Source organism: Euprymna scolopes, chromosome 3, assembly GCF_053919585.1.
Source record: "Euprymna scolopes isolate OS-2025 chromosome 3, ASM5391958v1, whole genome shotgun sequence".
Taxonomy (NCBI): domain Eukaryota; kingdom Metazoa; phylum Mollusca; class Cephalopoda; order Sepiida; family Sepiolidae; genus Euprymna; species Euprymna scolopes.
The window spans coordinates 46,547,306-46,575,033 of NC_136484.1; the positions used below are offsets into that span (position 1 = coordinate 46,547,306).

Consider the following 27,728-nt stretch of genomic DNA (forward strand, 5'->3'; position numbering starts at 1 on the left):
CGATTAATACTGAAAAAATAAGGGGGTATGATTATTTTTGAACATTGCAGATTTTCTAAATAGCTGTATATTTCTTTTATTACAAGTATCCCGAGATTTTAAAATGACGAAAATGATCAGAAGAGGTTTATTAAGAATATGTATCAATATGGACGTAAACAATAAATTCTTACAAAGTTACACCTAATAAACTCAATTTTCAAGGGGGGGGGTATGAATAATATCGGGCACAAGTGTATATCGACGCTACTTCAACATTAATTAAGAAAAGAATATCAAACCACATCTCTTCTTTTAACAACCATAATTCTAATAATAACCAAGGAACTTCTCTAACCACTTTAATTAAAAAACTTAACTCTAATAATGCCCCTTCTCAATCAGATGGACTATCATAAAAAAGTTAAGTCTTATACTCCAGGCTCTAAGTCTCTGCACAACCGAAGCTATAACTATAATTACTCCCCCTCAAAGTAACAATATAATAAATTCTAAAAACGAACTGTGATCTCTTTCTGCAAACATAAGTCCAAATTTAATTTTCGTAATTTTGAAATTACATAGTTATTACTTTAACCTTTTAGATAGATATATAATTCTTCTTTAACAGTATCGTTTTTTTCTACATACTTTCTTAATACTTTATAACTTAATAATCCTTTATTTTAATTCTTTATTTCTTCTTTGTTTGGCCGGTTTTTTATCCGCAATTTCCGTCTTAGTCTTTAAATATTCCTAGCTATCTAATATATCAATCTACCCACACATCTATATCCTGTATGTATATTTACTTATAATTTACTATATGCATTTACTTACATACTTACTTGCTTTATCCTGAATTTGCAAACATCAGCCATCCTCTCCACTTAAAATTTTTTTATTTTTTTATTTTATATTTTATTTTTTATTTTTTTATTTATTATTTATTTATTATTTATTTATTTACTTTTTCCATTTAGTGTCTTTTAACAACTCTTGCTGACATTTTCTTAAGTAATAACCTGTACATTTCAGTTGACCTATTTTTTCCCCCTATATTTTTTCGCGCCTTTTAACATCTTTTGTCTGGGTCATTTTGACATTTGCTTTTCTATTTTATATTTAATTCTATCACCATTTAATTTTTTTCCTCTTCTTCTTCCTTGATCTTTCTTATTTACATTATGTCTCGGCAGCCGTGTGAAAAGCATATCTTATTTTTCTTTTATTAATATTATTGGAATTTTTCCCCTTTTCCTTGTACATATTTGTGAATTATTCCATGGATTTCGGCCTTTTGGATTATTTTAGACCATCTTCCAATTATGTGATTTCCTTGGATTTTACTTGTGCAAATGGAAATTCAATTAACTTTCTTGGAGTTATATTTTTGGATTTTACCGTCATTGGATTATTTACCTTTCATTAGACTATCCATTCATGTGTAATCACCTTTTTCTTCACCATATTCCCTCTGCTTCACTTTTTGTTATCAAGTAAGATGTTTGACTTACTTGCAATTTCATCAAATACTTTTGTATGCAAAATCCGATCCCGCATTTTTTAAATTCCTACGCTCTGATGAGAAGGAAAGTATTTCTTCAAAACTCTGCGGATTAAGGACTATCCACTTATTAAGTGTTTCCTTTTCAGATTAAATATGTTTTTAACTTTTTCAAAGTGTTTTTTAACATGCTTTATTAACTATTTGCTCTTATATATATATATATATATATATATATATATATATATATATATATATAATATATATATATATAAAATATATATATATAATATATATATATAGTAAGTTATAAAAATATATATGGCAATCAAGCTACACAGAATATTCCGCGTTTCACCCATGCTAAGATTCGTCAGGCTTATGCTACACATATATGGATGAAACGCGGAATATTCTGTGTAGCTTAATTGCCATATATATTTTTATAACTTACTACCTAGCTCTACTTATGTATTGAGCACTGTCGAAGCAAATACTTAAAGTTTACGCATGAAATTATACTTTCGTATATTAATTTATGTGATTAAATGAAGTAGTCATATATATATATATATATATATATATATATATATATAATTCGTATTCCTGTCTGTTTGTTTGTTTGTTCACAATTTGATAAATATATACAAAACGTGTCTTACTTTAATCTTTCATTTATTTCTATATATAATATTATACTTGCAAAAATATACAATTAAGAGATCACCTTATTTGCATAGGACATAAAGAAAAATCGATTTTACTAAATAGCTGTATCTTAGTTACTGTTTGTAGCGAGATAATTATTTTAAGTATTCTATTTGAAATTGTTATTTAATAAATTTTAAACAGCAATTATATTGATAATATATTTAATTTATTTTGGAAGTAATATTTCCAACAGCGACCTTTTTCATAGCTTTTTTTAAGAGTTATTTGTCCCTAGATGCTATCCATAAAAAAAAACAAAGTTCACCAAATATCATTTGGTAATTTCATTAAGTTTCTAGCTGGAAAAATAATTCCGTGTAGATAGAAAAATGTTTGGCTTTTATTGTTTTTTTTTCTTAAATATAAAAATAACCCTTATGTAAAAAAATGAAAAGATTTCATTTGTTTGTTTTATTTTATTCCCTAAAAAAATGAAGATCTACTGCCCCCCTAAATTCCAAAATTTACATTTTATTTGCATTTTTTTTCTTTTTTCCCGTTAATTTCATCGATTACAAACTTAATTGTCTAATTAAAAAGGTAATTTTATACGACGTGACCCGGTTAAATGCCACTGGGTCATGATCTCCATTATTTTAGGGGTTAAACTTTAACCCCTAAAAAAATGGAGATCTACCTTTTTTCAGCCTAATACATTTAAATAGCCTTTATAAATATTATGAGAGAAGAAATTTTGAAAAAAAAATAAAATAAGATAACATGTTACAGTCGGGGATCACTTTTCTATATAAATTTAACGTAAAATGAGCATCCACGTTTTGGCCACCAAGCGTTCAACGAGACATGTCACCTCTAGCTTTTTTTCAAGTTTGGCGATTGAGGGGGAGGGAAAAATCTGACAAATACAATTTGTTTTTTTTTCTGGTGGGGGGGGGGCATGAATTACATTGGAAACATAAAATAACGATAAATTTAATTATTTTTTATGAGACCATTCTCTACTTTCACCTAACAATTTAATAAACAAAACAAACCACAAAATATGACAAATTCAGTTTATTTTTTTTTGGGGGGGGGGAAATACATTAGAAACATAAAACGACAAATAAAACGAAAATCGAAAAGCCTCCTCCTTCTAAAAAAAGCAAATCGAAAATTTTCTTTATTTACAAAAATAAGCCAGTAAAAAAGTGCCCTTAAAAAAAATAAAGGTAAATGTGTACTTTATCGGCGTAAATTATTTGATAGACAAAAAAAATTATAAAAACTATTTATTTTTATATAAAACATTATTAGACCCAAAGGCTGAAATAAAACAAAAAAAATTAATTTTTATGTTTTTTTATCATTTTTTATTTGACTAAATGTGCAGCCTTACACGTTTAAAATTTGGCCTTTTTTAGGTTTGACAGATTGGCTTTTTTAAGGCCAAATTCGGCCTTTTTTACGCTCTTTCATTACAAAAAAAAATATGGCGGCCAAAAACATAGTTCATGAAAGAGGTTAAAAAGGCCAATCTGCCAAACCTTACAAAGGCCAAATTTTAAAAGCAATATAGCGGCCTCCAATAATAAATATAAATGATAAAAAATAATAAAAATGAAATTTTTTCTGGTTTTATTTCAGCCTTTGGGTCTAACAATGTGTTTTATTTAAAAATAGTTTTTATATTTTTTGTCTGGCAAATAATTTATGCCACTAAACTACACATTTACCAAAATAAAAAATAAATGCACGCATTACTGTTTATAAACTTTATTTTTGTAGGTTTACAAAATCGTGAGTTTTCTTAGGACAGTGATTCCTTCTGCCGAAATATCTGGTGGAGAGGGTATCAGATACTTCTTTTGGGGGGCGATTACATTTACATGTTTTTATCCGTTCTTTTATTTTTGAAATTGTTGTGGGGGTATCCACGTTACCCATGATGAAAATGATTTGTATAGCAGGCATGTTTCAAACGGAACTTAATGTCAACCCAGGCAACGCCGGGTACCTATGCTAGTACTATATATAACATACAACAGTTTTGCATATTTTGTGAGAAAGACAAAAATTAAAGAAAGAAGAAAAAAAAAAACAATGAAAAAAATTCCTGCTAAATTCTGTTATATAAAATTCAAACTGATTAGCTGCCTGGTCACTACAATTAGACAACACCATTTCATGGTACTCACATCATATTAGGTTGAGAAGAAAGTTCTTGCAGAATTTTGAATTTTGATTTCAAATGATGTATTTCCAAATAAGTTTTTAATTATAATACCTTTACTTTATATATATTTTAAAGAGCGTTTTTCGCTCTATCTAATCGTTTAAATTACAATCGTTTAAAAACAATTATATCTTCTTTTAAAAATGTTGAATACAAGATGGAAAAATTTGCACAATTTTCTGATTTCAATTCAAGCTAGTCCGAAAAGTTGCTGAAACAGCTTGTGATATCAATGAAACTCTTGGCCTAGCAACTACTACTGAATGCCCAGCACAAGGGTGGTTTAAGAAATTTCGTGGCGGCGAAGTAACACTCAGCTCAGTGGTTAGATGCTGACGAAGCTCCACAACACTTCCCAAAACCAGAGTTGCATAAAAAAAATGTCACTGTGACCGGTCTCATCGATTACAGTTTTTTAATACAGGCGAAACCACTATGGGGCCGAGATATACTATGAACAAATGAATGAAATACATCAGAAACTTTGTCAACAACACTCAGCTATAGTCAACAAAAAAGACCCAATTCTCCTCCATGACAATATCCAAGCGCACATTGCTAAACCGACCCTGCAGAAGTTGAACAAATTGGGCAACGAAACCCTGCCTCATCTGCCGTACTTTCCAGACCTTTTACTTACCATTTTTTCAAGCAACTCAACAAGTTTCTGCGTGAGAAATGCTTCAAAAACCTAAGCAATATCAAAAACACCTTCAGGGACTTCATCGCCACCAAAGGATGTTTACGTTTTTGGCATAAATACACTTGTTTTGCATTGAGAATGCAGGTGACCATGTAGAAAAATAAATTCTAGAACACAAAAGGTTGCTCGTTTTAATCGTATCACTTCTGTTTTCATAGCTCTTCAACTTTTATAAATTAAAAAAAAATAGGAAGTTTTACTTTTTGGACCGACCCTTGTATTTATTCATGTATTTTGGAAATTAGAAGTGGTACACGCTTACCTGGGTTTAATGACACGCAGCATGAGATTTTTTACCTAACCAGACTGAAACATACTCCTTTACTGAGATTTTCAAGGATCTAACTTATCTGGAGAGGCACATAAGCTCAACTCGACACAACAAACTCTGTTACTGAGAACCACCAAAAATCAATTGACTGCTTTAAACGACCTCTTCCTTCTCCCCCTCCCTCTCCCCCCTCCAGGAAACGGGTTCTGATCGCCTTCCTTTCCATCTCCTGAAATCTTTCACCTCTGACTGATACTGGCCTTTGTTAATAGGCACCATTCGACCACCCAGATGTTGACAATAGATAACACCCAGACACTCTCCATTCAAAGGGGACTTATCTGCAGATAATCCTTGCACGTTGCTTTTCTCACAAAGGCAGGTTCCAGCATGACTTTCCCATTCAATGGACTCAGTTTTTCAAACAAAGAAAATATATCTTGCGTGGTCAGACTTTAGCCAAAGATATTTTCAGTTCTCTGTGATCCCTTGGCTGCTTTTGGCCAAAAATCTGTCACTGCAACATCTGCCATTCGCATGCACTATCAAAACATGCTATGCAGCTCATGTTTACAATGCAGCATCGAAATGGTACGCAGGTCATTCACCAGAGAGGCTTGGAAATTGGACTCCTGAATATCCAGTGTCTAGTAAATTGAGGTAGGAGTATAAGGAGCTGCAGATCTGGATGGGCAACCATTTCTTAATGTCATGTGCATGTTCCTAATGTCATGTTCCTAATGATTTGTCTACAATTTTGAAACTGATTCCTAGATACTGTATCAAATCATGCCAAAGCAATACTCACCCTAGGCGGGTTGAACTGGTTTACTCCAAAGGAGTAAGTTTCATGAAAGTACGAAATACACAAGCGGTCCCAAGTTGCATGTATATTTCCATCGGGCAGATGATGATGTTAGGTTTTTGCAGCTCTTGCGTGGAGAAGTCGATGTCTTCCTACAGCACCTGCTATTCTCAAATGGTCACTCATCTGGCACTGACCTAGCTTAACATTGCTTAACTTTATTGATTTAATGAGAATCGTTGTGCCAATGTGATTATGCCGGTAACATCATTTCATTTTACTGTTTTTTGCAGATTCACATTGGAAGATGAAAATAGTGTGTATGAAAGTATTGCAACAAAAGAAGTATTTTCTTTTCCTGATCCTCTTGTTCGGTATGTTTTTCGTCTCTTTTTACTACAAGACAGCACAATTCTTGCAGAACACAAGATCTACACTGAGATTTGACAGGTCAATTCTGGTTCGTGTTCCTGAAAAAAACCCTAAAGATCCTATCGATATATTTAAATCCAAAGTAAGTATTTTAACCATAAATTCTTAAAAAACACAAAAATCCAACGAATTCTATCTTACTTATTGAAGTACTATACTAGTTTTTAAATTAACATATTTACATATTACGAGCAGGGAGACCTGAGCTGCCTAGGATTGAATGATGATCAACGAATATTTCACATTCCTATATTTTTATTGTCATCGAAATCCGTAAAATCGCCCGAGAGGAAGCTTCACATGCCTCCATGCAGTAACTTAGTCCAAAATATATGTTATTCTACATTGCACTTTAGAAAACCTATTGTTTCTTTTATAAGATTATTTTGTATAAACTTCTTTCCAGTTAACGAAAAAAAAAACATTCAAAAATTTACGTGCGGGGTTTGAACCTACAGACCACGTCATGCAAAAAAAAAAAAAAGCATGTAAATTTTCAAGTCTTATAAAATTCTTTGAAGTTAATGGAAAAAAAATTAAGAAATTTACGTGCGGAGTTTGAACCTATAGACCAGGGCATGCAAAAAAAAAAAAAAAAAAAAAAAACATGCTATCAACTTACCCACAGCAGAATTTTCATGACCAATTGTTCTATCATTGTTGCTAAGCAACGACATCGAAAAAATGGCTTTACCGATGATAGATAAATTAAAATAACGGTTTTGATTATCGGTAATTATCGGTAATTATCGGGGGTATTCTGAGACAAAACTTAAAATCACTCCCAGACTTATACACTAAAGTTTTGTAAATTTTAAAGAAAATCTGTTCAACCGTTTCAGAGTCTATAAGGAACGAACTCACACTGAGACAAAGTTGCATTTATATAATTATAGAGATAGCAAACGTACCCGTGATCCGTTGGGTCATAACCACTACTACTACTACTACTACTACTACTACTATTCTACTTTGATTTCATTAAAAAATTATAAACAGCGACACATTTGTTAAGACCTTCCTTTTGCATAACTGAAAAAGAATAAGTCTCTTTGCTTTCATCATCATCATCATCATCAACAACAACAACAACAATTCACTAAGAATTCTCACACAGAGATTGATTACTGATAATAACCGGTGCTATTCCTTGTGACCAGAAGTCTCCCCACATTTCTAGTACTCTCCACCTCTTTTGGTAACTACCATTGCGAATGCATTTGCCTTATCGCAACAGCTTATCATCAATTTCTCGTTGGCAATGACGATTAATTGTATCTGAGATGTAGATGACAATAAAGCTTCCCTAGGACCCAATACTAGTTATTAAATTTACCAAATTTTCATTACTAATGATTACTATATTGACCAACTTCTACTGTACACTCTTTAACCCTTATCCTTGAGTGGCCTCTGGGCCTTGATAATGTGGTGATGCCTTTGTAAAAAAAAAAAAAAAAAAAAAAAAGGTCTGGTTAGTGCTCTTCCTCCTCAATCTTTCCATACCCCTTGCCTTTTAACAATGATTTGTACAGTGGCAGTAGAGGTTGATGCCATTGTATTGTGCATGTGAGGATGAACAGTTTATTAGATTTCTTGTAGTTTTAGTTCCCTTAGTTTCATGTGATGATGTTCTTTCCATGGTTTTGTTTTATTCTTATTCCAACTCCTCTGTGGCTGATGAGCATCTGTAAGGGAGTGCAATAACCAAACCTCCACTGGAAGAGTGTGAAGTGCACTGGAACCTTCCAGGAACTTATTGTCACACAAATTAGAGGAAAGACCAACGGCCGTTTCCAGTGAAAAATCAATTGCAAGCAGCTGTTGTGATAATGCAAAGTCATTTGCAATGGCTATCCAAAAAGGGGGGGGGGAGAGTACTAGAAACCTGGGGAGACTTGTTGTCACCCAGATTTCAAAGGACAAAACCAGTTATTCTCAGTGAACAATTGCTGATGATGATTTATGTGATAATTCCTATTGAGTAAATAATAGCAACATTATTTGTACTCCCTAGGAGTTCTCACACAGGGCATCATAAATTACTCTCTGATAATAATCAGAGGTATTCCATGGAGTCCGAGTGACAACAAGTCTCCCAAGATTTTCAGTGTTCTCCATCTCTTTCGATAATCTTTGCAAATGACTTTGGGTTATCGTAAACAGCCCCTTACCATTGTTTTCTCGCTAGCAACAGCCATTGGTCTTCACTGGAATTCGGGTATCAACAAGACTCTTCAAGTATTATCGTTATTATTATTATTATTATTATTGTACTAAAGTATTATCAATCTTATACAAGAGACTTATTATTTTGCTATATATTTTACATACATGTTTGTGGGAGACCATTTTTATTCCTTTTGTCTTTTTTATTTTATGAATTTCAATTTTCAAGTTATAAATAAACTAAAATAAGTGCTGTCATTGCTACTTTTGGAATGTCCAGTGTTAACGCAGACCATGACAATATTATTGTAAAAAAAAAAAAAAATAAATAATACAAAATTAATACCACCATTGGATTTCTCGTAATTTTTATTCATGAAAAGTTTTGTTTTATCTTAGTACAAGGCTTTGTTTCCAATTGCATCCTCCGGGAAAACAGACAGAGACAACACAAATAGAGAATGAACATGAAAAGGTTTGAATGATATATGTTCTCGATCATAATTAAAATTGATTGTGACAGAAAGTCTATCTTCCATTCCATGGATGAATAAAATAGACAACAAACGACATTGAAGGTTAATAGAAATACCTTTTTAGTTTGGGCTATGTTTGAAAGGAATCAAGCTTTATAAATTGCACCACGTGCCTTGCCTTGCTACATTTGTCATGCTATTGGCGAGTTGGGAAAGCCAACAAGATCACCTTGGTCTTTTGGCAAGATTTTATTTTTACATGGATTATATATATACTAGCAGGGGTGGGCGCCCGGCTTTGCCCGGGCATAAAATACGCTTAAATATAATATTTTAATTTTTCCAGATTTCATATATATTATTATAGAGTGGTGATTTCAAAAGTAAAAAAAAATAATTGGGTGTCATCAGCTAGAATCGAAACCGAAAATGTAGTATTCAAAGCTGGTGACGTTACCACTGTACCAACGTGATACACATATAAACTGATTAAAAATTACAAATGAAAAATAAACTAAGATGAATGTACAAAATGTTTAACGATTTTTTCAATTTTGACCTTTTAAAAAACAATTTTAATCGGCTAAAGACCCATAATAAAGAACGGTCCGTAAAAATTCAATCATTTGAGTCCCTGAGAGCTGCTCTGTGACTTTTAGTTTCAAGGAGATAGAGTTTGAAAATATGGAGACAGACAGACAGACAAATAGACAGACAGACAGACAGACGTATAGCCATATATATATATATATATATATATATATATATATACAGGGTGGCCGAAAAGTCCCAGGACACGACTTGATCACTCCAGACAACTCATTATGGGGTTTAATTAAAGGTCAAGTTTCTGGTATTAGATACGAAACCATTGATCAGCTAAAGCATGCGATTATTGCAGCTTTTGCTAGCGTATCAAGGAATTCTCTAAAAAAAAAAAATGGCACAAAGAACCTGGAGGCGAATGGAATTTTGCAAGAACAACGAGGGCCAACATACTGATCCCCTAGACCACTAAATTACTTTAGTTGTTTTCTGCTTTGTTTCTAATAAAGTTCTCTTTTTTGTTGAATATATATGTTTTCTGTGTGTTTCATTAAAAAATACTGTGTTTTATTAAAAATACATGTATAGTGTCCTGGGACTTTTCGGCCACCCTGTATATTAGACTAGCCTGGGTGCTTAATTTTGTTTTGTTGACATCTGTTTGCAAAATAAAATATATAAATCAAGGTGTGGTATCTGTTCTGGTGGTGCATTTCATCTTTTCTGTCGGCGGTGAGTATGAAGAGGGGTCTCGATTAAAACATGTTTTTATTTGTCCCAATTCAGAGTACCCTTTTTTAAGGAGCTGAATTTTCCCTACATTAAAAACTGACTTTGTATCTAGTTCTACTCTGGTGGGAAGACAAGTAAATAGGGACCGACATCTTATTCGTACAATCTTTTAACTCCAACTGCTTAGGGGAAAAGAAAAACAAATGTGTGTGGATGCTGTAAAAAATAGTCCAACGAATTCCTGTATTCCTACCCCTGAAACATCTGACGGTGGATCAATTACTCACTGGTAAACCACTTTACAATAAAAGAAAATAGATAGTACGTCAAAATATGTAATTCTTACAATGGTATAGATTTTATTTATTTATTTTTCGACAGCATTACCAATTTGGTCACATGAGGAATCCGTGTTGGTATGAACCCTCATTGCCTTCTGAAAACATGATAAATGAAATGAAGACATTTTGGAAAGATCGTATCGTCTCAAAGATTCCGATTCCAAACATGACTGACACTTTGATCAAAATATGGACAAGCTTGTTTTTAAAAAGACAATCAAAATTTACCTGTTTTCCTGATTTTTACATCTTGTCCAGTAATAAATGCATTCGTAACGAAATCGTCAATTTTCTCATGCAAGTTCCGGATATAAAAGCACCCAGCAAAATAGACATTGATTTCTGGCCAAGTGAGTATTAACTTTTTTGTTTAATCAACTCTACGTGATGAAAAAAAAAAAAAAAAAAGATGGGATGTTGCAATTTTTAACTCAATAACTGTTTTTTAATAATTGAAGTTTTATTTAAAAAAAAAAAAATCTCGTGCATGGACTTGGCGGTCATTTTCTTTCTATGCTGTTGTGTCTTCACATTACCGAAAATTTGGTTAATATTAACTTTAAAGGAATCCTAAAAATTCACTTTCAAAACACCTTATCACTTAAAACTATTTTATTCATTGTTTTCATTTTGACAAAAGAACGTTTAATTTAATTTCATAAACACATATTATCAGTTTTGCTATCTATGCTAAGCCTGAGTTGATTAAACATGGTTGGTATTTTTAGTTCAACAACTGTTTTTTAATAATTTAAATTTTATTTTAAAAAAAAAAAAAAAAAAATCTCGTGCCTGCGGGGCCCCCCTTCCATGAGTGAATAAATCCGTTTTGCAAATTTTTTTTTAAATCCAAAGCATGATTATTGAGAAAAGTGCGAACAAATGAACTATTTGAGAGCAATTTTACCCCTATATTGCCCCCTAGCAGGGAACAACCAAAATTATTCTGGAAAATCCATTCTGGGAAAAATTTACTTTCACTATGACTAATGTTTGTGCAAAATCTTTTAAAAATTTAAGGTATGATTATTGAGAAAAGTGCAAACAAATGAACGAACAAACAATTTGGGGCAATTTTGCCCCTATCATGCCCTCTAGGGGGCAACTAGAGTTATCCCAGAAAATCCGTTCTGGGAAAAATTTACTTTTACCATGACTAATGTTTATGCAAAATTTTTTTAAAAATCCAAGTCGTGGTCATTGAGAAAAGTGAAAACAGATAAACGGACGAATGGGAGTGAATTATTAGGTCCAACACCTCCTTTGTCAGGGGACCAAAAACAAGGATAAGTGGAGTGGAAGTTTTCATACTCTTTGAACCTTACTCACAAGATTTTAGCTGTTCGATTATCTCAAATATACTGTCTATTAAAACAATTCTCAGAAAATTCTTGAACTGGAAATGGCTAACACAATCCTAAACTAGAAAAGTTCCAAAGGAGAAATGTATCGAAACAATCGACAATTTTGCATGCTTCCGTCCTCACAACTGAATATGAACCGACATGATACCAAACACTTCCATCGACACAACCAGGCATGGCCCGGAACAATTCCATCGATATGACCCGACACAATTCTAAGCAGCTCCATTGACATGGGGCAAACATGTCAATATGACTCGACACATTACCAGAGCAACCTCGACAGTTATTTCCTGAACAACTCTGGTGTCATCTTTTTCTATCCCTTAGATGAACTCAATTTTACCATAGATGGACCTGGCTGAGACACTGATGCAAAATTCTTGAGTGCTCCCGCGAATGCCAGTCATAGGTTATGGTCTGGTGCATATGGAGCTCATTCAGGATCACACTTATCACTGATGAGGCGATCACCAAAGTGCTCCTCCATCCAAAACATTAAATGGTGATAAAACAAAAGACTATTGGACATTCATGAGTGAAACTTGATGGACAAGTCAAACAGACTGAACCTTATTTGAATGAAATGTGATTGAATAGCAAAAATGATCCTGAATTTTATTAACGATTCTATAAGTAGGAGGCATTTAATTTGGGTCACCTTGTATTTTGGTGTATGTTTAATGAAATCAAATGAAATGAAATCAAATTTATTGGCAAAAAAAATAGCAAAGTGCAACAAGCCATGTAAAAAGACATTAAAAAAAAATGGGTACTTGTGCAGATTTTGAACTGGACGTATCTAAGCCTCCACTCGGCTTTACCCAGAACATGGCGTCAATCCGATGTAAGACGCCAATCAGCCAAATAACAATGTGCGACAATGAGCAGATGACTTTCAGATAAATAGTGGAAGAGAAAAAATACAAAACCAAACGAAAAAAGGGAACTAGATGAAAAAACATGGCGACTAATAACATTATGAATTTATAAATGTTAAACAAACAACTGCAGTCACCCAAAGAAGTAGTTTTTTTTTTTTTTTTTTTTTTTGTGGCGTCAGATACATCATTGCAAAGAGAGACCTATGGTGCATTTTTTTGCTTACGGTACATTTTTTGCTGGGTCCCGTGGAAACCACGACCTGGCGCTGTAATGAAGAACTCATCAAAGGATATATTTAATTCCTGTTGGAGATGTTTTACGCCGGCATTGCATTGGTTTGCAGTCTCCACTGCTCAAGTGAGGAGTTATTAGTGACAGGTAAACGGTTCTAATGTACCTAGCATTACTTTGAACTGTTTGGTCATCTATAGGCTGATAACAGCTTCTGCAACCTGTTTCATGGTGCTGTGATTTGAAAAAAATAAATAAATAACATCTAACAATTAAGCTAAAATCGTTTCAAGTACACCTTCTTGTAGTTTCCACAATTGTTCTCTCCAGAGCTAGTGTGAAGAAGAGATCAGAGTGTAGTTGCAGTACATAATGTTAAATGTGAGAATTAAGTTCATCATGTAGCTGCTTATTTTCATGCGATTACAGGTTGAGGGCCCCCAATCGTTGTTTGTAAAACTTTATGCGGAGTCCAGGGACTATTCACATGGCAAACCTCTGAACTCGCTCCAGGTGCTGTATATATAATAAAATATAAGAATTGTTAAATGTTATTTTATAAGAATTGTTAAATGTTTTTTTTTATAAAAATTGTTAAATGTTTTATTTATAAAAATTGTTAAATGTTTTTTATAAGAATTATTAAATGTTTTTTATAAGAATTATTAAATTTTTTTTTTTTTATATTCTGAATTGTAAATTAATTATTTTCTCTAATGAAATATAACAATTATTAAATGTATTTTTATGATTTAAACTGGGAAGCAATTTTGAAAATATAATATTTTTTTTTTATTGAGTTCAATTTTTAACTTTTTTTACACTTAACATGGCAAACTGATTTTAAAATTGCATCTATTCTTTTTTTCTTTTTTTTTTTTGTACCATCAAACTTTTTCTTCACAGTCTCTTCTTTGGATAAGCACAATTGCAATGTTTGTCCATAAATAATATTGACTATCCTTCGCTGGAGTATCTAAAGAAAAACATTCAACTGATTAACTCAGAGACACCTCACCTGGCCGAAAGAATAACATCCAGCTGATTGGCAAGGACACCTACAGATGCACCAGGCAAAATACATTCATTCACTAAATAGACAATACATAGTTCGAAGCCATGTTCCATCATGAAAATATTGCATGTATAGACAAAATCCTGAAATGAGTGTGGCAGTTGAAGATACACGAGTGTCCAAAAATGTTATATAAACCAACCCAAATGGATATCAATAGAAAGAAGCTAACTAGTAAATTCGAGAGATCAACGTTCTCCACTCCACACCTCTAACTGACTATTTATTGGTCACAAATGAACAATAAAGATATGTCGTTATATTTTTATATATAAAGATTTGTCATCATTCTCTTAAACACAGCAGTATTATACAACAACAAGACTCATCAGCTTGTATTTTACTGTCTATTTATTGTTAGTCATGAATATTGGATAAGAAAAATATTATTTTATTTATAAGTATGATGACTGACTATTGTTGAAGCATAAAGCGAAATTTTTTACAATCCCAGAAATGCTATAAGCATAGATTTTGATCTTAAACTACTGGCTACACAATTTGACTTGCAGTAACAATAGTTTTTCTATGAACAAAGTAAATTTGAAAAACAAATCACCAGTCAAGAAATATTTAATTTTTTTTTTTATACATTGTAAATACATTTTTTAAAAGATTCTGTAAAATAAACACATATTTCTTTGATGTAAATTTTTTTAGAATTTTTAAGACAAAATTAAGCTGATGTGATACAGGAAAATATTTTTCTAAGGGCGGTTTTATCTCAATAAAAAATTATGTTCTCCGGTATTATTTAATAAAATATTGGGTAATATCAGCCTAGAAAGAAAATGGGCACCAAGTTCTTAGAATGCATCTAACAAGTCTTTTGTTGTGTAGCGGTGTGTGTGTGTGTGTGTGTGTGTGTGTGTGTATAGTCAATTATAAAAATATATATAGTAAGTTATAAAATATATATGGCAATTAAGCTACACAGTATATTATACGTTTCATTCTCGTGAAAATTCGTCAGGCTTATGCAAAGAGTTGTGGTTACCGAGCGTTTTTATATACGCACATGCTATTGAATTTTTAGTTAGCCAATCAGCTTCCTAGTTTCCACCGTTCCCTACCTAGCTCTACCTATGTATTGGTCACTGTTGAAGTAAATTACACATAAAATTATATTTTCGTATATTAATTTATGTGATTACATGAAGTAGTCATGTATATGTGTGTGTGTGTGTCTTGTATTTATATAAAAGACACAAGTGTATATATATATATAGACAGACGGTCATATATATATATATATATATATATATATATATATATATATCTGACTTACATAGCATTATATATATATATATATATATATATATATATATATATATATATATATATATGACCTGAATATTACATAGCATTATTAGTACATTTGAAGGAAGAAATAAAATGATGACCATAAATATTGAAGAAAAAAAGCGTTCCTTCACAAAGACGATGCACTGTGCCACAAGTTGATTGCAACGATGGCAAAACTACATGAATTTCTTTTGCATCTACCCAATGACTACTGGCAGTTTGCAGACCCCAAAAGAATGCTCCAGGTAAAGATATTTGGCTCCAATGAAAAAGTGAAATAGTCAACCACCTCAGCAGAAACAACCTTCTTAGTGACACACAATATGGTTTCCGCTCTGCAAGATCTACCACAAATGTGCTGATGGTTATATCTCACAGGATTAGTGAATCTCTTGACAAAGGCTTCCTTTCTAGGGCCATTACTCTTGACATATCAAAGGCCTTCGACAAGGTATGGCATAAGGGTCTACTTCACAAGATTTCCAGCTACGGTATAACTGGAAATGTTTTCTCAACCATTAAATAATTTCTCTCCGATAGGCTCATAAGAGTAGTGGTCGATGGACAAAAATCAGACGCCTGCAGTATTAATGCTGGAGTCCCTCAGGGGTCAATCCTGGACCCAACTCTCTTCCTGATCTACATCAATGACCTCCCTAAACACATACTTAAATCATTCGTTGACATCTATGCTGATGACACGACCATCTACGGCAACACGTCAAAGGCTGTAAATGACAAAGTTCTTTCTGATTCTCTCTCCTCTGATCTCGAGCGCGTGGTTCAGTGGGGGAAGACATGGCTGGTTACCTTTAATGCATCTAAAACCAAACTCCTATCCTTACATCATCAACGCTCTGCTCCCCATCTGGCATCAATTGGGATGGATGGCTCTCGTCTGGGAGAGGCCCCGTGTTTTGACAAGCTTCTGGGTTTGACCTTTACTCCTGATCTGAAATGGAACACATACATCAAATCTGTTGCTGGTGGGATCCTTCTACCGCTCCTGAAGATATCTCACTACTGATGCAATTCTCTATCTATATAAAAGCCAAGTACGTCCAAGGATGGAATACTGCTGCCATATCTGGGCAGGAACTGCTAAAAACAGCCTATCCTGCCTTGACAGAGTACAAAATAGACTTCGTGACTTAGTGGGGGATGCCTTTTTCTCTACCCTGCAACCTCTCTCCCACAGAAGAGACGTTGCGAGCCTATCCTTGTTTTATCGTTATTTCCATGGCAGGTGCTCGTCTGAACTTCAATCTCTGGTCCCCCCTTGCCAATCTTTCACGAAAAACACCCGTCTAGCTGAATCCACTGTGAAAAATTTCCCCCACTCTTTATCTGTGCCTAAATCAAAACGTGGATTCCATGAACAAAGCTTCTTTCTTAGAACTGCACGCCTGTGGAACTCTGTTCCGTCTGCCTGCTTCCCACCGGACTACAACTTGGATGTCTTCAAGTCCAATGTTAACAAATTCCTAATGAACCGCCCCCTTAAGTAAACACTTCATCAAATCTCCACACTAAGGCTTCCAGGCCTTGATAAGTGGTGACCACTGTGTAAAAAAAAAATAAAAATAAAAAAAAGTGATATCAAAAACTGGGGAATATTTCGAGGTCAAGGAAAATCTCAGCAAACAGAAGCAACCATGCTAACTCGACTGGTAAACAGTTTTTTTTTTAATTAAACATTAATAAAAAATTTAAAAAAATTGAAAATGATGACTTTAGGTGATAGTAAAGTGTTTTGAAATAGTGATGCGTGGCATGTTCGAAGATTCCTCTAAATTTAATGTGAATCAAAATTGTTCAAATGAATTGCTTCTGTTAACAAAATCTTTTATTATTTTTTTTTTATCTTGTTTCAGATTTTAACTTGAATAACATCAATTTATATGCGCATTATTTTGAATCTCCTGCCATGTTGATTGCTGAAGATGATTTTCTAATCACATGTAAGTAAAATGTTTCACAATTCTGCAACATTACTATGGTAAAGTTAAAGAATTATATTTAGATATTATATACTGGGCAAGTAGAGCCACTAGTATATAAATTAGTTAGTTGAGAATATTATTATAGAAAATGAAAGGTCATCCAGGGTCAACATGATGAACTTGAGGAGAAGATTGCTTGATTGTGGGACTATGCCTCACTATAATGCAAACAGAGATGGCATTACATGCCTCAAAGAAAGAGTGTGAAAGAGAACAGTCCATTTGGGAAACGTGTAAAATGATATGGGCTGACAAAATATAATTAATTAGTGATTTCAATCGCGCTCTCTCTCTCTCTCTCTCTCTCTCTCTCTCTCTCTTTCTCTCTCTCTCTCTTTCTCTCTCTCTCTCTCTGTGCCTCCACTTCATTTGTCAGTGATTTGAAACAAAGATTGTCCAAGAAATATTTGCTACAAAATATCACTACAAAATAGCCATTGTAAAAAAAAAAAACAAAGTGGTTGCTATGTCTGCTGACAGTCGATCAAAAACAACACATTGACGATTTAAAACTTGTTTGCAACTGTGTTAATACGTGGATGAAACCAAGATTCAGCATCTCACTCTGGAATCAAATTGGCTGTTAGCTGAATGGTCAATAGCAGATGAAAGCAGTCCAAAGAGAGTAGATATGCAAAAATCAGCAGGCAAGGTTTTGGCCTCCATATTTTTGGATGCGCAATACATTTTGTTCATCGATTACCTTGAAAAAGTACCGAATATTATATAGCATTATTAGTATACATTTGAAGGAAGAAATCATGAAATAATGACCATAAGTAGCAAGGAGAAAAAAGTGTTCTTTCATGAAGACAATGCACTGTGCCACAAGTCGATTGCAACGATGGCAAAACTTTGCATCCACCCTATTCCCAAGATCTGGTCCCCAACAACTACTGGCAGTTTGTGGACCCCAAAAGAATGCTCCAGGTAAAGAGATTTGGCTCCAACGAGGAAGTGATATTGAAAACTGAGGCATATTTTGAGGTCAAGGAAAATCGGTCTATAGAAAAAGCATTGCATCATTCGAGAAACGTTGAAATCGGTGTATCACTTTAGGAGACTATGCTGATAAATAAAGTAAAATGTTTTCCTAAAAAAATTTTTTTTATTAGTTGGGGCACTTGTTAGGACAAAGGTGACAGATCAATTTTTTTTAAATATGTCATTTTAAGTAAAAACAATAGTACGTATTTTATTATCATGTCAAAAATAATAATATATAATAATTACGAAAATTCATTGAGTAAAAAGTTATTTATAGTTAAAAGTAATTTTAATGGAAAATTGGGTAAAATTGCATTTTTTGTAGATGTTATAAAGTAGATGAACACAAGTTCAGATACAGGGAACATAACTCGGAACGTATAGTTTAGATTACATCTTAATGGCGACCAACATTTTAACCTATAGTAAAAGACCTTATTTTTTTTTACTAAAAACACAATAGCAGTTGTTCTACTTGATGAATTTTGTAATTTTTAGATATATTACTATTTTCAATTAAATACGTAATATTGTTTTTGCTTAAAAAACGTAATTTAAAAAATCGATTTGTCGCTTTTATCCCAACAACCACCACCTTAGGTCTGCTTTGGACATATTAAGAGATATATGATATTAAAAAAAAAGCTAGAAAAATAATTTTGAAAAATCCACTAAAAAATGTCAGTCACTAAACAAAAAAATAGCTAAAATAATAAAAATCATTAAAAAATTTAAAAATCATTTAAATAAATCCAAAAGTCATTAAAAAATCTAAACCATAAAACAAAAAGTCATTAAAATGTTCATTATTTGAATTACTTTTTCTATTTTCAGTGATTTTTTTATTTTAATGAATTTTTATCTTTTCAGTGCTGATCATCATAATTAAAAGGTGATTAAAAACTATCAGGTAACATGAAAACAAATTGCCTATCTATAAAATTTGGTTTTAGCCCATTTTTTTTTTTTACTAATGTGTAACTACTTATCGGAGCTAAAAGCCACTAGAGGATAAGTATTAAGGAGATGAAAAGTAGATCAGTGAAAAAAATGAGGAATGAGAAAATTGAAAATTATGGATGGAATGAATAAAAATTTGATTACTTAAGGACGGTTTCTGACAATTACTTGTTGGCATTAAAGTTGTAATATGCAAGACAAATCTTGACAAATCAATGTTTACTTGTGGAAATTACAAAAACAACAAAAAAAATCAGATTTGCGTCCCTAATTTCTCATATTTTATCATTTTTGCAAGGAGATGGTTAATCGAACTCTATTCATCTTAAAATTATTTCTTCTTGTTAATATTGCACCGACAGATAATTTCCAACAGATTTGATATCAATCCCACTGTATTATCCTGATTATGTATTATTAATGGCGATTTGCTATCTGTCTGTCTGATATATTATTACTTCTATTAATTATCCTATTGTACTAACTTTTAAAGTTTAATTCATTTTACTACACTATTTTTTATTTAATGAAAATCGCTCCAGAAAAGGCGTGAAGCCACTTGATGTAATGAGTTAACAAGAACAAAAAATATTATCGCAAATATAGAAGATGCCTATTGATTTTAAAAAGCCCAGGTCTATAAGTAGGAAGAAAATAGCAGGAAGAGAGTTCCACGAGCTGGGAGTTCTTGGAAATAAGTTTCTAGAATAAGAAACTGTATTACAATATTTATTTAGTTTATATATGTCAAGCTGTGTTAGCTCGTGTTGTGTGGTTGGTTAATAGAGAGAAACGAAAAGACGCGTGTTGTTAGTTTTAAATATAAAACATGGAGGACTTTATTTTCAGTGCGCATGCGTGGTTGTTACAAAACAAGGATTGTCATGAAACGAAATGATAACGTTGTTACAAAACTAGGATTGTAACGAAACGAAACGATAACATCGTTACAATATAAAAACAGCAAAACCAATGGAGACCACTGAACCAACGAGTGAAATTAGCAAAACAGATAAAGAAGGAAATAGATCAAACAATTCTGAAGAACATATGCCAAAAAAATATTCATAGAAAAGACTGAGACTAGCAACATCACGCCTGTGAGAGAAAAGTTGTAGAGAAGAAGAAAGGGTAGGGCCAATCAAATTAGATACATTTCTCCACCTGTCAAGAACTCTAAAATGGGGCAAAAATGTTAGACTACTGCACTATCTTCCAATACTCAATTCATGAAAGAGGATAGTGTAGTATCTGTTCTGTTATCATGATATCATCCTACACGCATTACCTCCTCCTTTTTGGGGGTGAGAGAGTATTATATTATTTGTTGTGTTGTCACAAGATAATTCTTCTAGGCATTACCTCCACTTTTGAGGGGCGGTATAATATATGTTTGTCTACCATAATACCATTTTCCAAGGCTATCAAAAAATAAACAACCAGAGAGAGAACATATTTTTACTTATATTTATAAACTAGCATTTCAGCCCGGCGTTGCCCGGGTGTTTGGATGTATATGTTGAGCAAAAAAAAAAAAAGTGGTAGTAGGAAGGCAGGCTCGAACCCGTACTGCAAAGGAGGAAAAGAACGGCAAAAAACCTAACGTTTATGTTGTTACGACCACCGCCAAACCGGAAGCGACATTTTTTAAAATTAAGGCTATACAATCTAAAGGAGAGGATAACTTTAAAAAATATCGACGAAAAAAGTGACCACCCCTGTAGAAAAGTGCCTAGTTGAAGAGGAAGATATTAATGTTTTTAGCCAATTTTTCGATATTTGTCGTATGAAAGGTCGAACTTTAAAACGATACTGATCTTGGTAAAATCCGTCGCCTCTATTGAAAGTTTAAGGCAGACATGCAAACAGACATACATACATTTATATATTGGTAACAAAAGATTTTCGACCCAAACTGATGAAAAAGCTTGTCCTATCTCTGAATAACCTTTATGTAAAATTTCAAATATTTAGACCAGAAATTGTCTGAGTAATTTGGAAGAGACCGCAGAGGTCAATTTTTTTAACTTTGACCCCTATTATGACCCATTAACATTTATTGTTTTGGGCTCAAATCAAGTTATTAAGTTAGATCCATGTCCAAGGAACCTATATCTAAAATTTCAAGTGCGTAGACCCAAAATTGTCGGAGGAGTTTGTTAGAGTTCTCAAAGGTCAAATCGTTGAACTTTGACCCCTTAATCGCCAAATTTCTAGCAAAACACCGATCACATCGATTTTCCCAAATCTCAGTACCCTATATACCAAATTTCGAGTCTGTAGACTAAAAATTGACAGAGTTATTGCGTATGGAAATGTACACAGACACACAAATACACAGACACTTTCACTTTTATATATATATATATAAATATAGATTTATTGCAAAATAATAACACTCATATCACTACTGTAATGAATCAAGTCTGAAAAGTTCTATGAATAATACATATTTATTATTTAGTACAAGGTGGGTGCAAAAGGTTTTGCCGGTTTTTAGATATATACGCGTGGTGATTGGTATAGTTAGTTAACCAAACCAATTCATTGTTAGTCTCGCTCGCAGGTTGATGTTTTCATCAGCCAATAACCGAGCTTCACTCATACAAATGTTCTGCTAACTTCTACTTCCTTTTCTATTGTTCTGTATTGTATAAGGTGACGTATAAAAGCACCAAGTAATACTAATTTCATGCATTTTAGCCTGACGATTTCTTATGGGGAAGAAACACAGAAGATTCTGTGTGACTTAATTGCAATATATTTTCAAAGCTATATATATCATAAAAATAGCTATAAAATGATATTCAGTGAATAAGGGAAATATTACAAGTCATCAAGTACGTGCAAAAATTTTTGTCGGTTTTTAAAAGGAGCCCTTTAAACGATTGTAATTTATTTTAGGCATATCGTTATTACTTAAACATATCACCATGATTAATTTATAACTTTTTCTTTCAAATTATTAAAGCATTATTCATAGTTTTCTGCAATATTCTCATTCATGTTGACCTGAAAACGACCGTCTTTTAGTCAACAGAAAAGGAGTCATCTTCCATCGTGATAACGCTCGTCCTTATACAGCACTACAGATTAAATGTCTCCTAGAACTTGGTTGTGCAATCTTGCCCATTCTGCATATTGCCCTGACCTAGCTTCTTCAGATTATCATTTATTTTAAGATTTTAAGATTTTGAAAATGAGTTAGATTCATATTTTACATGAAAACCTAAAGAATTCTATAAGCGAGGCATTTATAAACTCGTTGATAGATAGAAGCACGTTATAGAGATAAAATATCGGTATTGTTACGAACAGATTTTCATTTTCAAGATGAAATTTTAAATCAGTGAAAACTCTTGCATCAACCTAACATATGGAGATAGAAATAAAATAAGACACAGTTGTTTTCCCAACATTGCGTTCGCGTTTATTCATTCTTATTAATTGTCGGAATACGATGCAACAAATTTACTATTTTTGATTTGATTGATTTATTTATTTTGTAGTTGATGCCAGTTCTTCGACACTTTTCCAGCCAAATAACGTCTTCCATTCAAACGGATCACATTACTCAAATGCAGATTTTATTCATGCGTTAAACGCAAATGCAAAAATACTTGTCTTCTTCCAAAACCCAGTTGCAAAGTAAGAATCTCGATAAATTTGTCATCAATTTTTAGATTAATGGTAAGAAGGTTTGCTAATGGACCAGGAGACCAGGATATGGTACTTGATGCTCCCTTGCTAAAATCCCAGCATTATAAAGGGTGAATCAAGGGTAAGTGGAGTAAACCTGGAAATGGAGAGGGGCCCTCCCTTACACCTCGGTGTAGCAGTAAATGAAAAGGGAGCCTTCAAGCCACTCTTGACTATAATCAGCCATTTAGCTTTTTACATAATTTGAATTCTTCTGAGATTTTTATACTCTCTCTCTCTCTCTCTCACACACACACACACACACACACACACACACACACACACACACACACACACACACACACACACACAATGGTGGCTCTAATGGTTGCAGATCCTCACTCCAACTAAAATTCAGTTTTAAGTGGCACTCTTCTGGTGGTTGAAGGTTCAATCCACAGTGCGGGTTATACCCAGAATACAATTGCTAATTACTTAAGACTTTTACCACAGCCACCGAGATATAGAAGGCCTGTTAACTGAAAAATGCCTGCAGGCAATGTAGGTAAGATTTGTCGGACTGTTACTATCGATACTATATGACCACATTTTTAAAAAGAGCATTAAAACATGTTAAAAAAGAAAAGAAAGGAACCCAATTCAATTAAAAAGGAAACTGAACTTTATTCAATATAAAATATAAATATTATGTAGAATTACGTAATTTTAAAGCTATAATACTAATAAAACTTAATTATAAATTTAGGAAACAAACAAAGAAACATAAAACAAACAATTCATGGCCTTCGGGACAAGATCACAGTGCAGTAGTATCTGTTCTGATGCTACAATTCACCTTTTCTGCCCTCGGCTGAGGGAAGAGAAATCCTTCATGGCTGAGACAATTTTAATTTTTGTTTTCACCCAGAGTGCCCCTTATTGGGAGCTAGATTTTCCCCACAAGATTATATGTTGAAATATTTAAATAACTATTACTTTTAATACAGAAATCACATTAAAATTTTGGTTTTCTGTTCTTCTATGTCCATTTTTTCCCCTGTTTTTCATCAAAATGTGTAACGTATTTTCATCAGTTACATGGTTAGGAATCCTATACTTCACTATAGTCTTCATTTTCATATCAGTGCAGAATACATGAATACGAAAATGAAGTTCACATAATTACTAAAAGACAATCATACTATAATGTGAACATTGGTTAAAAACTAACAAAATACAGTAAACATCTAAGACAGTAAATCAGGGTGGTGGTGAATTTGAGAGGGGACATCATCATCATCATCATTATTATTATTATTATTTTTTTTTTTATTTATTTATTTCTTTTCACTCGCTAAGAGTTGTCTCACAGGCCATCATCAGTGATCGCTCACTGGCAGTAACCTGTGGTATTCGCTGGAGATTGCGTGACAACAAGCCTCCCCAGATTTCCAATGCTCTTCACCTCTTGACCACTTGTGCAGATGATTGCATGTTATCGCAACAGCTGTTTGCTCATTGGCATCTGCCATTGGTGTTTCCTGGGGTTTGGATGACAAAATGCCTCTCTAAGGTACCAGATTTGAACTGCACACTTCCAGTGGAGATCTGGTTAGTACTCTCCCACCTCGAACTTTCCATCCTCCCTGAACCTTCACAACTAGTTGGTGTGGCACCAATCCATGTCATCTACAGTTTTTTTTGGGGGGGCATTTCACGAGGGGCGTGGACCCTGCATAAAGGGGTTTTAATTTAATGGTTGCTTCCTGAGGTTTTCTTTCACTTTCTTTGTATATATTTCATACACTTTTTTTTGTAATCGAGCATGTATTTTATTTTTTTAATTTTTTTTTTCATTTCTTTAATTAAATTTGATTCATACTTTTATTTTGAGCATGTTTTTATTTTATTTTCATTTTGTTTTAATTTATTTTTTATTATATTATATAGTACCTTCAAAAATGTTTTTGTGATTAAATAAACCAATGAAAACCTTTTGCGTATGCACTTTTAAGGGAGCAACCATTAAATTAAAACCCATTTATGCAGGGTCCACATTACCCGTGAAGTACCTTTTTTTTTATTATTGTTGTAGTTGTTATAATAATAATAATAATAATAATAATAATAATAATAATAATGGTCCTTATGCAGTGTATGCACAGTGCTATATTTTAGACAGGATTTTCAAGTTAAATTAAATTTTTATGTTAGTTTTTCTTTTTTCATTAAATTGTTAGGTGAAAATGCAGAATAGTTAGAAATCCCCCCTTCTGTTAAGAATGGCTTTCTAAATAACTTTATCATTTCAGCACTGTGCGTACAACATTTATTTATAAGATAAAACACAAGAAAATATGTTAACTAAAATTTAATGTACTCTTTATTTTTAATCCATATCAAAACTTTAATTAAAACTGATTAGTTAATGAATTTTTAAGATGAATTTGTGTTCATATGTCTCTGGTGAGAATAGAGAATTTCCTATTTCATTTCCTATTTCAGTCACGTAAATTATTTACAGATAAAATGTTATAAAACAAACAAAAACTTTGAAGTTTTAAATATATTTCAAAGAAATAAATTATGCCCGGTGCTAAAATATTGAATTTATCGATCGTTTTAGTTAAAAAAATAAATAAATAAATAAAAAATAAAACTGTTGTGAAAAACGCTTCTAACTTTAAAATATTTGGAAATACTCAATGAAAAGTTTTATTTATTATTAAAAGAATGGACTGAAAAATATTCTCATATAAAAATTGTTTGTTTTGCAGTTTAATTAAATAAATAAAATGAAATATTCGACTTCCTTCGATAGAAATAAAAGTTCCTTTGATAGAAATAAAACAAGTTCACTTACCATTATATTTTGTTAGATTAAAATTATCCCAATGTGCAATTATGATAATTGTAATAATAATCTAAATTGAGAATTGTTTTTCTCTTTAGGAGAATTAAAAACATAATTACAACAGCCACAATATAAGGCAATGAAAAATATTTTTTATGGCCACGTGGTTGAACACCGGAAACTTTAGGCACCTTCATGCCTTTACCTACATGTTGATCTGGTAATGACGTCACGCTGTCATGTTCATTGGCCTGCTCTCTCAGTAGCCGTGCTTTTACCCAGTCAGGACTGACAGAATAAGAACATGCTAACCCATAGATTAAGTGAAAAGTTTTGTTCAAAAATTCCGTGCAAATTCCCAAGTTCAACAAGATACACCTGAAGAGGGTCGGCGGTTACATCGATCGAAATGTTGTGAAAATAGCACTCAAGATGAGAATAGTAGTTTGAATAACCCAAATATGCAAAACATTTTTTTCCAGAACTTTCTAGGACTCTTTGAACTCTTATGCTCTACAAACATCTATTTCAAATTGTTTTAATTAAGTTGTCAATAAAAGTACCAAGTTTGCAAGGAACCCTGGCATAATGAATAAAGTATTGTAAGTTAAATTCGATTATGGCTGATGGAATGAGAGAATAATTCTCCCGTGGATTAAATAAAAGGCTCCATTCAGAATTTGGTGTAGATTGTCGAGTTTCACAAGAAACACCTGAAAAATTAAATGTTGTTAAAATAACGCTCAAGATGAGAACAGTAGTCTGAAAATTATAAATAACACAAAGCATTAATCCTAATCTAAAAAATTCAGAAACAAGTGTTGTATGAAAGGAGAAATTAAGTTTGATTTGAGATATAATCACACATCTTAATGTATATGTAAATTGGATGGGCATATGGAGCTGTGGTGGACCAAGGTTCTTTAACCAAAGGCTAAGGGTGAAGTAACTCTGACAGAAACTTCCAGAGAAGCTTAAGCCCTGTCAACTGCGGCATGAATGACCCACCAGTGTGTGGAATGTTCTGGTGCCCAGCAACCTAAATCCCAGACATGGACCGCATAGCATTGGGGTGGAGAGGGCTTCTGTAAGCCGTGGTGAAGGCAACCCCTCTAGGAGAAGCAAATCTCTGATTTAAAAAAAAAAATGTAAAGCAGAAGACCAGTACCCGCATTAAGCTGGTCTGCAGTTTGACTTGTTGCTGGCTATCTTGCTCTTGCTTGTTGCTGGATCTCAACATAGCTGTCGTACAAAGTTAAAACTCTGTAATAACATCTTTGTACAGATACTCTCTCAGACATAATCATCTTTGGACACATGGACTTTCAGTGACTGAGAGAGTGGCACTTGTCTGACAAGACGTTGCAATAATCATATTAGAATGTAACCCTTATGGGCTGGAGCAAGTGTACAGGCTGTAACCCCTATGGGCTGGAGCAAGTGCACAGGAAGAAACGTGCACTTGGCTCCAATCTCTGTGGTATCACCTTTCGTCCAGTGGTAGGATCGCTTATCAGAGACATTCGAAAGCAAAACCTATGTAAAAACACTGCCAACCACATAATGAACCTCCGTGT

At 33.0% G+C, this 27,728-nt stretch overlaps 1 protein-coding gene across 2 annotated transcripts in view; it reads left to right on the plus strand.

Moving 5' to 3' along the window:
- Positions 1-27,728, plus strand: part of LOC145254709 (carbohydrate sulfotransferase 15-like) — a 93,493-nt gene that overhangs the window by 27,555 nt on the left and 38,210 nt on the right. For both annotated transcript variants that reach the window (XM_080113395.1, XM_080113384.1), the window contains exons 2-5: positions 6,446-6,666; positions 10,889-11,198; positions 17,583-17,669; positions 23,168-23,306. In XM_080113395.1, the coding sequence (XP_079969521.1) occupies positions 6,460-6,666; positions 10,889-11,198; positions 17,583-17,669; positions 23,168-23,306 (743 nt within the window). In that variant the 5' untranslated portion in view covers positions 6,446-6,459. The remainder of the gene's footprint in view (positions 1-6,445; positions 6,667-10,888; positions 11,199-17,582; positions 17,670-23,167; positions 23,307-27,728) is intronic.